The following is a 15,373-nucleotide window of genomic DNA, read 5'->3' on the forward strand; positions in this document are numbered from 1 at the left end:
AGCTGCTGGTTAAAACACCGACAGCCGGGTTTCGACGTCATGCTCTAAATCGCCTTCGTCAGTGACACGTCACTGATCTTTCGTACGTGAGGCGCATATTGATTCTCTTGTGTATAGCTAATTAATAACGTTTTTCTTTATTTTTCTGCATCCAATAAAACGTCCGTTGGCTCTTATTAGCCGGCATACATCGCGCATTTATTTGTCGAGCTTTCGTATCTTGTTGCCGTCGTAAGTTTTGTCGACGTGTGACCTGCGCAGTTTCGGACGTCACACGCTCTTCATCTTTGTCGCGTACAGTACCGTATTCTTCACCGCACGGCGTCTGACGTTGCGCTAGAGGTTGCAGGAGTCCTTAACGCTCCCGAATCACCCCCCCCCCCCCCTCCCCGTTAATTTCGTGTCGCTCTCGTCGACGTTAATGAGCTGCGGACGACACCTGTGCTGGAAAGTTCCCGCGGCGCGATACATTTCTCCGTGGCCGTTGCCACGCCTGTGACGTCCGACTCGGCAGCCGCAGCTGAAATGCCAGTACCGGGCACTATCTGACGACGCCCTGATTATAAAACAACGGGCGAGAGAAATACGAAATCCAACGGCCCCAAGAATACTCCTCTTCCTGCGAAGGCGATTAATTGAATCCGCCCGCAGAGCAAGGCCGTCTCTTTTTTTTTCCTTTCTGTTTCATGCAGCGCGGGTGCGGTATCTCGAGAACTCGCTGATTTCGCTTTCTGGCTGCACTCGAACCGTTCAGTTCTGACCGTTATTGCACGAGCAGTGATCTTGGGTTTCCCCCAGGCAGCGTTAGTGAAACTGCGCGAACCTACACTATAGTGTTTTGAGAATTTTTTGCATCTCCGGTCCCTGCGGGCGCAGTATGCTGCAGAAAGTTCAGAAATGAGCTCGGTTTATATGGACTCGACAAAGGTGGAGGGGCGGCTTCGAGTCGGCTTGTCACGCTCTAAATCGGACGTCGGGTTGATGTATAAACGCCGACGACTCGATCGGGCCGAGCGATGGTCGATGCGAGTTCTTTCAACCAGGCTGCAAGGGTTGAGCTAACCTGCCCTACCGTCTTGGCAAGCTGCATCTAAACGCGGTCGGGTCGGGTTGGTTCACTCGACTTCCGACTCGACTCGCTAGCGTCGACTTCACATAAACGAAGGTATAATATATTCCCGCGTTTCTCCACTTGTCCGATTCGACACGTTTCAACAGCGTTATCCTTTGGACCGTCACCTCGGCGACCTGTAATTGCCCATATCGATCTCGTGTAACAGCTACAGAGCCTTTTCCCACGGCGCCGCCTCAGGGGGCACCGCTTTCTGAGGGGTCGTGTGAGGGGCCCACTATTGCACCTGGTCCCCTTCGGGCAATTTCAGTGCAGCCGATGCGTGCCTGCCAGAGTACTGCTGTGAAACATGGCGCTTTATATACGGGGAGAACGTGTCACAAAGATGAACTTGCACACGATGTCAGTGCTGTCGCGCCAAACCGACGCCTCCGAGACAGCAGGCCTGCGCACCATGCTTTATGACGTCATGCTACGTGGGCCGAAATTTCCACCGTCAAGCCCGGCGTGTCGAAAGCGGCGACGTCAAAATCGCGGCGGCCCACTCGGGAGCATCCCCATACATTCTACGGCAATTGGGCAAGGTTGCATGACGTCTTGGATCGAAGTGCACAGGCCCTGTTCTATCTATAGGAGGCCTTGGCTAAATTCGCTCCGACAGCTTTACATTACGAGATCACCGCTCACACCCAATAGCCCCAGGCGGCAAATGAAGCCTGTGCATATTGTAATCGGTGACGGACATGTGCGAATCGGGTAGCAACGCTGCTGCAGTCAGCGCCACGTTCGCGTTGTGGTAGTGTCGACCCTCAATGAAGATATGTGTTATTGGTGCTCGTCTCGCAATCAGCGGACGCAGCAATGAGTATAGCGATACTTTTATTCTCGTCTTCTTCTGCCGAATTTGCCTCAACTACAGTTCGCGGTACCTTTGGTGCCCAAGAATCAAACTGTATTTTGTAAAAGCGAAGTTTCGATGAAATTATAAAGTTAATGTTAATGCGCAGATGCAGTCAATGAGTACTCGAAGCCAAACCTGTCCTGTGTATTGGCTTCTTGTGTTTATTCTTTGTGTCCGTGTGTTAACCTTTCACCTGTGACTTGAGAAGCTTGTCCTTTGCGATTCTTCTGCAGCGATAAATAGCTGTTAAGGGTACAGTTCATCTACATTTCGTGGCGTCCCTCGCAGACATCATCACAATCGTCATCATGTTTTACACTACATTGGTTTCTCCTAATTATTCATTAATATTGTATTTATTATCTCATTGAGTGTAACCGATTTTAACGTTCACCCTTTAGTTAGCTTGACTGCTCGCTCGCATACTCGTATAGTTATTCCAAAATCTCATTTAGTTTTTTTTTCTTTACGTTGCGTTTCTCGTTTTCGAATGATACTTCCTATACTGCAGTAGTCTGTGCCTATCCCCGTTAGTGATTGTGAGCATTGAGAGGATCATCATCCCCACCACCACTACCAGTAGAGGCGATGCCCGCTAGAATAAATGAGCGATTTGGACTTGTGATATGATGATATTCCCGTTACAATATACAGACGTGGATCCCACGCACTGTGATAATCGGCGTACGCATAGGTTCTGGGCGAGTTCATGATCGCGTCTGCACCTCTTTCAAAGCACCCATCACTTTCACCTCTCAACTGCGACATTTTCAAGTGTCATTGAGCGTCGCACGAACGCCGCTTCTGACTTGAATATCACGCGTCACCACTTGAAAGGAAAGTGGTGCCGTTCAACCTCCTCCACGTTGACGTCACTACTGTTGTTCGTGCCTTCTCTCTTCGCGGCTCAACTGCGTGGAAGACCCCCCGGCAACGTCTTCTCGGCGAGACACGGAAGCCTAACCCGGAGTCGGTCACCGCTCAGAGCATGATCTCGGGTCGGCGACTCGCGGAGCCTAGGATTCACACAGAGGTCATTCGCCGCGTCAGGAGAAAGCGTTTGACCGCCAGTTTCTTCTAAAATACGGGGCGCGGTGACGTTGGTGGAGAGAGAGAGAGAGAGAGAGAGTATAAAGACGTGCAGAATCAAAGGCGCTCGCACAAGCGATAAGATGACCTTCCGCTTGTCGCGTCATGTAGGAGTTTCCGTCGTAGGCCGCGAATGTCTTTACGCCGTCATCGTCGTTCCCCTGTAGTTGTCTCCATGAGGCCACGCTCGCCGCACAATCTTCGCCGTCTCCAGATGTCTTCATTACGTCGCCGTCGTCGCCTTTCCAGATGACCTTTTTTTTTTTTTTTGCTAAGCAAGCTAATGCTGTTAGCTGCTGTATACACGTAACACGCCAGTTGTTGGCCCGTTGGACCTCGCCGTACAAACCTCGCGTTCTACACGGTGAATCATACGGTATACAGTTCCCGAAGTCGACGTTTCCCAACTTCCCGGCCGGGAGAACGCGCCAGCTCGCGAACTCCACCGACCAGCGCTCTCCCACATTCACGCCACAGTTATCTGCGATCTTAACAGCCACTTGGCGCTCGGGATGCGTGCACGTGCGCGCTCGAGCGATTCTCCACACCTCTCCATAAGCGCCCGCCATCGATTTTTCGCCGTAGGCTCGCTACGCCATAGTTTTTATGAGAGCACGAGGTCTATCAGATCGGAGACGTGACGGGCACTTCCAACTAACTCATAATGACCCGTAGCACCTGGAATTTCGTCTGCGAGGTTCCGACGCTCGTGTGGTGACGTGCATTGTGTGCAAGTGTATACCTAAACGCCATTTGCGAGGCGCTCTCTCTCTCTCTCGTTCTCGCGGGCCGCTATACGCCTGGCGCGCCTTGGACGATATCCAGGATCGGGCTGCGCGAGAGATAGGCCGAGGATGATTAGAAATATGATCCGAGTGGGAAAACACGCCGGACTCATTTCTTCGGTTGCATCACGTGTACATGCGTCTTTGTTTTTTTTTTTTTTCGTTCAGCCATATAGCTAGCTAGCGCGCTTCGCCTTGGTCGAGGAGGACGCGCTATTAATCAGGCGCCTTTAGGCTTCTTCTCATCCGTGGTCTCGAAGGAAGAAAACGAGATCCGTTTTCGCTGCTGGATTGCGGAACTTAGCTATTTGTGCGTTCTTCTATGCAACTTCCTCATGTAGTGGTTGGGCGTCTAAACGTGATCAAGCTCGTCGCGCTCTACTAAGTTAACTAACTTAGGTTCACGTTTGTAGCCTCGGAATTATTCTATTCTATTCTATTCAACGTTCTGTATAGTAGCGGGACTTTCAGTGACCGGCCCTACTGTGTGTGATCTGTACTGTGTGTTCTACATTATTCTTTAGATTTGTCCTGTTGCTCTTCCTTTCCTCTTTCCTCCCCTCCTTCCTATCTTCCATTTCTGTGTTGGCATTTCTGGCAGGCGTTGTGCCCCTTCCCATGGCAGTTGCCAGCCTGCTCCTCGCTTTCCCTTTCCTGTTAATTGCATGTATGTGTTCAAAACAAATAATAATAATAATATTAACCGCCCTCGGAAACCAAGTACGCTCGCCGCGCCGGCTGCTGCTGCGTCTTCGAGGCTTGCCGAAACGCGGCTGCAAATATGGCAACTGTGGCATATAGACACAAACCAAATCAAATCCATATTTACAGAGATGTGTTCTGGGTGCCTCGCACGTGTGCTATTTCTGTAAGCCAACCGAATCTGTATTGACCACTACTATTTTTTTTTCTTCTGTGCGGTCGCTGGTTCAATAATTCAAAGTCAAATGCTTCTCAAAGCACCGCTGCGTAGTCTTTCCATCTCACCTTTTCCTTAGGGCCCTCGCACTAGATTTTAGCCATAGGAATTGTTCGAAGGTGCGCGCGATTTTCTTCAAGCCACAATACATTTACCTTGTCAACTTTATCTCTCTTTTTTAGCGCCCCTATTAACTACCCTTGCAAATTATTGTCCGTCTCTCGTCCAATTAATTTTCGTTATCCCTGTTTTAAATGTAATTGTCCACTCACCTGGCGTGACCTTTCCGTTACGCACAATCCGTTGGTCCCCAGCTCTAGCTTTCTTTTACGCCTCGTTATTTCGATCATGTGGTTATTATTGTTATTTTTGCACGTCCCCTACAACCACGGAATTCCTGGCTCATCCGCAATACTGGGGGACGGCCGATGTTTAAGAATGATCATCGCCATCATCACACCTGTAATATTTCAATTCCTTTGATTTTTCCTTTGGCCATACAGGCATACGTGGCCGAGTACTGTCGCCTTGGCTCTTTTTCTTCTTGCTTTTCCTCCCTCCCCCCCCCCTCTCTCTCTCTTAGCACGAAACGCCATGCATGGCTCCCGGTATACCGTGCACTCCGCTCGGCTCAAGGCCTTTTCATATCTGTCCTCACTTCCAAAAGCTGACTTATGTTGCAGTCTCGTGTTGCAAATGATGCGACGGAATTCTGTCGCTTTGTGTGCTTGCGTGCCGGCTGCTCGTTTTCTCAAGGAAAGCACAGAGAAAGAAAATAAAAAGCAGCATAGTGGAGACTCCCGTTCTTTCGAGGGCTCATCAGTGTAAGGAAAGCCTGCGTGTAGGCATTTCGCCAAGCTGGCTGTCATATAAAGCTCACGGGTTGAGGAACACTGCCTTCTGAAGCGCGATTTTTTTTTCTTTTAATGTCCAGATGTTCTTTTCTTTTTCTTTCCCTCTTGGTGCTCTGTAGCATTGTACGATACTAGGCGTTTTCCTCTTTTGCAAGTATAGATGAAATAACCAGCGCTTAAATCTCGTGAGGTGGATTGGTGTAGTGTCCGAGGGCGTAGTGCTGCAATCCTAAATCCACTAAACCTCCGCATACTTAGCATGAACACACGTGTACATGAAGGCTTGTACGTGCCGGCAGATCTTAGGCTTCGCAACATCGCCTTTTTTTTCGCGTGCGTGCTCGTTACTTTCGAACGAAATTGCGCATGCGCTGTTCACTGCGTAGAGTTGCGTGCGCGAGTACGCACATTTTTGCACGTTCATTAAACATGTACGTTACGTTCACTATGTGTAGAACTGTTACTGTTCTTACTGAAACCAGCACACAAAATGAATTAGACTACCGAACAGAGAGACAGAGAGAGAGAGAAAGCAAATGATAAATGAAAGGTAGGGAGGTTAACCAGGACTGAGCCCGGTTGGCTACCCTAAACTGGAGAAAGGGAAAAGGGGACTGAAAAATTAAAAGGAGGAGAGAAAGTCCGCTGGGGATATCATTCGGTCACTCATACCGGATCACAGACGGTGACTCAATTCGGTAGCTTTAAAATATCGCAGCAGCCCTTTTGTGGCTTTTTGTAGCTGCGATATGCGAATGCCGCCTTAACTGTATCACGTAGCGCAGCCGCACTAGACAGCAAGTGTGATGAAGGGCGTTAAAGCGTCATTCTTTGATATCTTAAGGCGTCGCGGACCCGAGTATCTCGTATTTCAGTTTGTCTGCACCTTTTGATAGCCGCCAAGCTGTTAACGCGAAGGGCTTGCTTAAGAACACGGCGTTTCTCTGTAGGGTGCGTGGGCAACTATCCGTGAACGCGTTTTTTTCTCGTGAATCGGGATCCTTGCAGCGTGCTGCTTTCTTCTCTGTCCTGACGGTGCCGTTGTCCTGCGCAGGATGCCAGCTGCTCGTGGAGGACGAGGACGGAGTGCGCGTGTCGCCCAGCCCGTCCCCACGCCACAGCCTCTCGTCGGCGGGGTCGGGAGCCTCGCAGGGAAGCACACGGGGCGATGGAGGCAGCTCCAAAAAGTGAGTGCGGTACTTGAAGTGCACGGGCTTAACAGACCGTTTATAGTGTCCTTGTGTATGGTGTCCCTCCCACACGTACTCAGTGTTTGCTCTCTCCCTTTCTTCCGCTTTCTATTCCCCTTTCCCCCACCCCCGGTGTAGGGTAGCAAACCGAATGCTGTTCTGGTTGACCTCCCTGCCTTTCCTACCCTTGTTTTCTCTCTCTTTCTCTCTCTTGGAGTAGGGTGCGGAGTGAAGTAACTATAGACAGTTGAAACAGAAGAAGGCTCTCGCTGATGGAGTGCAGTAATTTATAGTAATAAACCGTAAGGTTACGCTTAATGTTGTATTCCGCTAGCAGGGAAAGTTGAGCGTGGACGCGTAGCATCCAGCTTAGGATAGCTTTGCCCTAATCGTCCATTAAGCACGTGGCCTACACTCATTAATTCACTTCATTCGTGATCACGTGCACGGTAGCTCTGCGGCTCAGCGCATTGAACATTCGCTGATCGTGTTAAGTAGATCAGTCAGTACATATAAACGTTTATGCCATTCCATCTGTTTTTTCTTAGTAACTTGACATTTCGACTGACTTTTTCTTCTTCTTTAGTTAGGGTTAGGGTGTTACAAGCCTCAGGAACTGCTGACTCTTGAGCACAGCGATTAACTGAAACTGCTTGCATTGCTGCTTCATAGAAAGAAAAAAAAATCCGCCTCCATTTCGTCCCGTGAAAGTGGATGTACAGCGATGTAGTTGCCGAGGTTAGACAAGCGCAACCGGCGTTGGACTAACCACCACCCTAACCGACGTTAGACGACGTTACTCAAGGAACACCACCAGCATAGGCGCCGTACGTCACGTACGCACGCACGTGTGCGGAATACATGCTCATTGTTCTGGGCCCTCCGCCGAGCGCGAGTGCCTTATTGAACTATTTGAATTTTTTCAAAGTTAATTGCGACAGAAAATTCGTCAAGTAGACTTACGCACAAGCTGCAGACGTTATAGCTTCGGATTCTAATACGAATGTACGTGAAAACATAATTCTGTTAAGCGGAGGCTCAAGGACAAAGCCCTTTTCCAGCAGCCGTTTGAGGTCTGTCTGAGTGGCCGTGGCCGCTAGGCGGCGGTACTGTTTTTCGGTGAGCACGAGCCCACGAAAAAGTCCCGACCAACTAGAGGCTACCAGCTTCGCAGTAATAATATGCGGCTATACATGCACACAATATAAGAGCAGTGAACACCTGCCGTCATGCCGTTCGTTCCTGACATGCGGCGACATGACATGACATGACAACGACATGCGGCGTCAATGGACTGCACAGAACTTGACGATTACTCTCGAGACCGGTGTAGCCGTCGAGCTTGGTTGAGGCTCAACCTATATGCAGCGTTCCCGGATGAACGAACCATGGTGCACGTGGGCGACAGCCGAGCGTCAGCAAAGGACGGGCAGTCGCTACTTAAAAGTCCGAGATAACTTCTAATGACACCTTTTACGCGATGCTGTCCGTGTGACCAGCGACGCGAGACTAATGTGGTTCCCGTGATCACCGTCGTGCAGGCAAGAGCAAGGCGGCGTGGGCGGCGGCCTGGCCAAGCTGGCGCGGCTGCTCATGCAGAAGGAGAAGGCGCCCGGCGAGCGATCGCCCTCGGCCAGCAGCACGCTCCTGTCACCGCCGGGACCCGCGTCGTCCACGTCGTCCGTGTTCGACCCGTGAGTGCTGGTGCACCGTTATTGTAGGACGTGAAGCCCTATGGGCTGCTGGAGTCGTCCAGTGTCTCAATGACTCGAGCAGTGCAGATCTTTGTCAAAGAGAATCGAAGCCCGTTTGCTCGTGACCGCGGCTGGCTCTACAACGCCTCGTCACGGCCATACATAACCGTTGCATCCGCATTATTTGGAAGCTCCGGAGGCTAACCGCGGTTAACTACCAAAGAATTTAGAGCCGGAAGCTCCACGGGTGGGGCATGACGCACCCAGGACTCGGCGACCAGCAGTGGCTTCGTTCCTTTTTGTCAGAAACTGTAAAGTTGAGGCCAGTTTAGGACGGCACATGCTTTGATAAACTTGAGCTCCGTGGGAGCTTGTTTAGCAGCTTGGCGTTTATCTGACGTGTCTTTTTTTCCCCGTGCGCATGTACTCGCGGTACAGCCCCTTTATCTGAATCATTCATCTCCCTTCTACGGGCCTCCCATTTTGTGAGGCAGCCAACTGGACTACCTTGCGATTAAAATTAAATGTCCTGTACCATTGTAGCTTTGCAATGTCTGGTGAAGTGTTGCTGTGGTACGGCACGGTCAGGCCAAGCGACATAAACGACCACCGCACTTTCAAAACTCATGAAACCCGAGTGCACGTGACAGTGCTCTTAGCTCGCAACAGTTCGCAGCGTAACATAATAGTTCGGGAAGGGTAATACGTCCTCTGTGTAACAATTATTTGTAAGAAGGTAAGCGAAACGGGGCAAACGTAACACGGTCCTTTCTGCCCCGCCTCGCCGGCGAACGCACAGAGCCACGGGTTTCCCGGGCGTGCCGTCGACGCCCCTGCGCCGATCGGCCAGCATCGACAGCCTGCTGGACGCGACGGCGGCAGCCCACAGCCACCACCACCACCACTCGTCGTGCCTGACCGCCAACGGACAGGCGGACGAAGCATCGTTCCAGACCACGCCGACGTCGGGCCAGACGGCCCGACCGGGGGCGCTGCCCAATTCGCCCAGCGTCCCCAGTCGACTCGCCAAGGGTGTGCCAGGTGAGCGCGCGGAGACAGTTCGAAGACGCGTCGAGCATCGAACCGAAACGACAACCACATGGAGCGCGTATTTGCGGCGTATTTGCGGCGTGACCCGGCGTCGACGCGTCCGCGTTTAGCTTCCGCGCGGTGAAAACACGAAACGGCGACTGACGGAAGTTCGCGCGACCGACCGCGGCTGGCGACCAGGGATCGACTCACGGCGACCGATGTTTACACCGGCAAGAATGTCTCGTGATTGATGCCGTTCACGTCTACTCTTAATGCCACGTTCAATTGACGCTCATTGGTTCAGTAGGTGTGCGACTGCAGTCGCGCGACTGAAAAATTGAGCATCAAGCGACTAACTAAAAACAGTAGCTATTCGACCAAAGCGACAATTTGCGACCGGGGACCAACTTGTTCGCGCGCCCTCTGCCCGTCGGTGGTACACACGTGAATGAGCCCTATAAGGCGCGTATATAGAATGCAAATGCGCACTTTATTTCATTGACAAGGAACGGCGCCAGCTGTTGTTATAAACGATCTGGGCCATAAAATGCCATCTTTTTGCACAAATTGAGCACGTACAGCGCAGCTGTAAGCGCATCCTGTCTTATCTGTTATTTTAAGGTACAGCACTCTAGTATACATTCTATCTTAAGGAGAAAAACGCACGACTCCATCTTCTCTCGTATTGCCGGTCTGTAGTCCAATCGGCTTCCAGAACGTCGTAGACACCGTGGAGGGTCACGCCGTAAATACGCCCGGATCGCGTTCCATCTGGCTGCCAATTATAGCAACAGGGTGGGCGTATATTGGAGCTTTTTTGAACGCGCCTCCATGGTGCGGCCTCCCTATGTCTGCGGTGCTCGGTGCCACCGATTTCTCTTGGTTGCTTGGTGACAAGAGTCTGGCCACACTGTGACTGCACTGAGCGCTGCGAGCACTGTAAAATAATTTACACCCTTAGAAGCGAAAAAGGGTGTAAATGTGTCTAAAACTCCCACCCTTAGGGTGTCCTTCATGTAAATAACACCATAAGGGAGTGAGCTATAGACACATTTACACCCTTTCTCACTTTAAGGGGTGTAAAATATTTTACAGTGAGACCACGTTAGAGCTTGGCTAATTGTATTTGAAAGCGGCAGTAACGAAGGGCGCACCGATGTACGCAGAGCACCGTGCATAGCTCGGCTCCTCGCGCTGCTTTGCTTGCGGTGACACCGACCTTTCTCTGGCGTTCCGGAAGTGCAATTTGCTAATCCAACTTAAGCTCACATATCCATCTTTACTGTCGCCTTGATATCTTCGAGAGCGGCATCAACTTCACAGATGTGCACCGTTCTATAAGGCATGTAGCGATCCTCTTTTTTCTTTCTTTCTTTATTTTTTTTTGCATTTTGGTATCTTCCCTGCCCCCTCCCCTCTCGACTGCCTCCCGCATTCTTGAGCATGTGCGAAAGCGCGACGAGCAACCGCATTCTCGCGATTCGTCGCTGACAGATGCCAAAAGCGCTCGTCACTGTCACCGAGGTTCTTGTAGACGGAACGAAATGCACGGAATCTGTGACGCAATCGGAGATGCTTCACACGTAGCACAAGCTTGCATGTCTGTCGCATGCGCTTGTTTCGTTTTGCGAATGTTTGTTTAGAAACGCTGTTCTCGGGCTCCGAGCGATGTTCCGTAAGTTCTGTATCGACGTTTTCGTTCTTCTCCTATGTTCTAGTAGCACGCTGCGCTGTACTACTGTAGTCTCGTCGTATCTAGCTAGCCACTATGTATCGAAGCTGCTTTTTTCATTTGTGCTTTTTTATATGTGTATAATTTCCAGAGCTACGCGTGGTGCACGGAACTGTAGTATATAGTAGGAACGTTACTGCAACCTATATGATGATATCCCACATCATTTCCTCCGAGCCAGCTCATATTGGCCATTTTAGCGAACATGCCAGCACGCTTAATCCTTTCACTGTACTCCGCGGTGCGGCATTGTAAGAGTGTGCGCCCACAGACGCATCTCGCGTCTCTATAATTTTTTTTTCACTCGTAATCAGTGTGTTTCTCTGAATGGTTGGCAAGAAAATAATTGGTACATTCGTGACGTAGTAGTAAACCACGGTAACCATTTATGTTCCTTAGGCAATGATTTATTTACAAGTAATAATCCGCGAGTTCAGCTGTAGACCTCTCTACGGACTCTTGTACCGGTTGCATGCGAGGGTTACGATGTTGTGAAAAGTCGAGCTCTAAAACCGAAAACTGAACACTCGATTCGGTGCTGGACTTTATTTTTACCATTTTTCTTATGCATGCATGTGTAGTGGTGTTTTGTGTGATCACAAAGACATAATGACTGTCATTCCTGATACTTCCACGTGCCCACAAAATGTAGACACACGTTAAATTGAAACATGGGCGCGATGGACCCAACCGCTCGTGATGGTCGCGTGGTAGTGACGAGTGCGAAACTTTTCGGAGTGTGCAATTCGCAAAAAAGTTGCATTTTCGCGCAAGTATATATACATCGCCCCACGGCCTCAAGTTTAGGTGAGCCATGGTGTAGTGGTGCGGGGAAGTATCCTCTGCGCTTTGCTACTCGGTGATACTAACGGTGCCAGCGACACGCGTTGGACCTCGTCTGTTGTTATACCTTGTCCTATGTAATGCACTTGCGATAACCTTACTGGCACGAAAAACTGCACCAAGTTGTCCAATTTACTATGTTTCTATACGACGACGAACGAATTAGCTGCGAAGAAATTTCGCGTTTTCACTTGTCCGGTGCTCCGAAAAGCTTTTCGCAGTCTTAGAGTTCACAACTCGCAGAGCCATCGCGTTTGCATTCTGCCATTGACCGGAGTTTCAGTGTTACACCGGGCCTGGCGCCCGTTTCGTGCGACCATCACATAGTGCCGCGTCACATGGTCTAATAGGGCATGGGAGTGGTCGCACACCCTTCTTGTATACACCGTCGCTGTCCTTGTGTCCACTCTGTTTCGCCTTGTGGGTTGCACAAACACCACCTCACTCTGTGCCCTCTGTTCTTTCCACACGCCCCCCCTCTCCCTTCTGTTTCACCTCCTCCGCACCCTGCACGGTCTTCTACCAACTGCCCCGTCACTGGTCTTGCCTTCTCCGCGGCCGCCTTCGACCGCGTCCTGCACAAAACCGAAATCTCTGCACCCTGCATCGTCCCCTGTGGTGGTGGTGGTGGTCGCGGTGACGGTGATTGGTGACGCCAGGCCTGCGTCAGAGTAGTGTGGAACTGCTTCTCGACGGGTTCTCGTTGTCCAAGTCCGAGCGCAAGAAGCTCGAGAAACTCAACAAGTTCAACATTGATCTCCAGGGTGAGTTTGATCGCTGCCCCGACGTAGGCGTGCCCCAGGCATTTAGGAATGTTTGATGGCCAACTGCGAACAGTGAGCACTTGGGAACTTATACTGCTGCCACACGTACACTTCAGGTTCGCGTCAGATCGGAATTCTTGATCGCAATCAACAATGGTCACCGCTACGTGGTCCTAGCGATCTGGAGCGAATTGTCGTCTGCTGTTCGTCAGCAACTCTCAGAACTACATAATGTATAGGCTACAAATTCGAATTTACAAGGTATATTTAAGTTCGGACAATATTTCAATTTTACAGCTTATTATTGCTGGTAAAAAATTTTTAACTGCATTTTATTGAGCTGCCCTCACTTCTGGTTTTCAGTGTTTTCAAAATACTACGCTAAAGGGTGCAGACGTCAGCCTGCGATCGCGATCGAGGGGCTTGATCGCGATTCTCGGATCTCGCGATCGCCCAGATCCGGATCCCGCAGGATCGCGATCGCAAATGGGCGTGCAGCAACACCCGATCCGTATCAAGCGCGATCCGGATTGGCCCCGATCGCGATCAGAAGTGTACGTGTGACACCGGCATTACATGCTACCTAATGATTGGTTATGTAGGAGGCTTTCGAGCGTTCAGCTAGGTGGTAATGGTTGCACTGATACACCGCAAGGTGAATTCCTTACATGTACATTGATTCAGCGGCTGAGATACGCAAAAAAACATTTCAAGGGATTGGGCAGGAATGACTGTGTTTTACAAGGTGTCTCTTCTATAAATCAAATATATTTGCTCTGATATCGGTTTGATGGTCAGAACGAGCTAGTGTTATTGCATCCCTGAGAAAAAAAAGAAGTTTCGCGTCTGACCGGGGGTGACTGGTCCTGTTCTCTTCCCACGCGCAGCTCTGTTCGCCGCCGTCGAGCACCATCACATCGAACGGGCCCGCTCCATCCTCGAGTCCAGCGACGTCGACGTCAACAGGTGAGCCAGGCATGACCGCAGTCCTACTCAAGCCTCGTATACGGTGATGTTATACGGTATAGGTGGCGAGACTAATTGCTCCCTATGCGTTTTAGCCGCAAGAATGGTAGGAATTGTGCGCTTCTTGACGTGACATATGGAAACTTCACATAGGAACAGGTATACGGCTGAAGTAGAAAGACAGACGCTGACACACTTCTTCATTCTTCTTCCCCTCTTCAAGCAATGTTTGTCCGGAGAAGTTGGTAAGGTTGCCTATGTCTGTCTGAACTGTCGAACGATTTCACTCGGCGATTGCACCGTCCCACTGCTACTTACACGGAATTGGACATCAGCGGTAACGCGGCTTCGTGATCGACTATTATGTGGATGTATCTGAAATGCTGGCATCTACTTCACCACTGTTTTCTTCACTAAGGATACATTGTTAAAGAAAAACATATATACGGGACGTGAAACCTTTCTGGCAACAAGGCAGTTTTCACAAACGTGCACGGATAATCAATTTAAGGAAGAGGCACAAAGAGACTGAAAGCGGGACAACGATAAACCGTATTCTGCTGTTTATGCCGCAAGACACTTTCACGACGTCACGCTTTGCACTGTCTGTATATACGTAGATCGACGGCGACCGTACTGCTTACTCGTACAGCTTTCAAGGCGCGAATGCTGGCTTGTTGGTTGCTAGAGCCTTCCATCCGTATTCTCAGCGCAAAACTGAACACACACGCACACACGCACACACAACGAAACGCGATATACGGGACGAATGCTGGTTCCAGCGTTGGTCCCGTCTGTTCAGTATCCTTTTATGTGCGCGCGACTTCTCCCGTTTTTCTCTGCGAATACGAATGCAAGATCCGCATGTAGCGAATACGTGCTAGTTAACCGCGCGCGTCTCGGCGGCTCATGGTTCTCCGGCCGCCTTTCCGGCCCACTTAAAGCCGTGGGAAATCTGATGCACCTCGCGCGTATATATAGGCGCGTCATCGCAGAGGGAGGAACGCGACGTTTCTCCAGCGAAACCCGTCCTTTTTAAGTGTAACGGCAGCCATCGTGCGTCCGGCCGTTTCGCATTGTTCCATCCCCCCCCCCCCTCACACACACACACAAGCGCGCGCGTCGTGCGGGTTTACACAACGCGTTTTTCGCTAGCGACGGCTTCGTCGACCTCGCTCTGGATGTGTTCGTCTCCGTGACGCGTCCGTAACGGCGTGACGGACACTCTCTCCAGCGCCGTTCTTTTTTTTTTTTTTCTCTTTGCGCTCTCCCGGGATGACTTCCGGAAAAGGGAAGTCGGAGAGGAAGGGTTGGGCCGTTGAGCGCGTGCTTCAGTGCACGTAGGCCGCGGCGAGGGAAAGGAGCACGGGTTTAAGCACAGGCTCCTCTCCCCACCTCTCGAGACTCGCATCTCGCGCTGGGACGCCCGGCGTGCCATGGATGTTTACCCGCACTCCCAAGAAAAACAAAGTTACGCGCGCCCTAGAAACATCTGTCTTGGGCGAGGTATCCTCGCGCCCGCGCTTGGTCAC

General features: G+C 50.8%; 1 protein-coding gene across 4 annotated transcripts in view; it reads left to right on the forward strand.

Annotated features, from left to right (window-relative positions):
- wake (wide awake) overlaps positions 1-15,373 on the forward strand; it is a 505,847-nt gene that overhangs the window by 471,576 nt on the left and 18,898 nt on the right. For all 4 annotated transcript variants that reach the window (XM_065456373.2, XM_065456366.2, XM_065456347.1 and 1 more), the window contains 5 exons: positions 6,675-6,807; positions 8,352-8,504; positions 9,304-9,545; positions 12,771-12,875; positions 13,763-13,841. In XM_065456373.2, the coding sequence (XP_065312445.2) occupies positions 6,675-6,807; positions 8,352-8,504; positions 9,304-9,545; positions 12,771-12,875; positions 13,763-13,841 (712 nt within the window). The remainder of the gene's footprint in view (positions 1-6,674; positions 6,808-8,351; positions 8,505-9,303; positions 9,546-12,770; positions 12,876-13,762; positions 13,842-15,373) is intronic.

Source organism: Dermacentor albipictus, chromosome 8, assembly GCF_038994185.2.
Source record: "Dermacentor albipictus isolate Rhodes 1998 colony chromosome 8, USDA_Dalb.pri_finalv2, whole genome shotgun sequence".
NCBI classification, from domain to species: Eukaryota; Metazoa; Arthropoda; class Arachnida; order Ixodida; family Ixodidae; genus Dermacentor; species Dermacentor albipictus.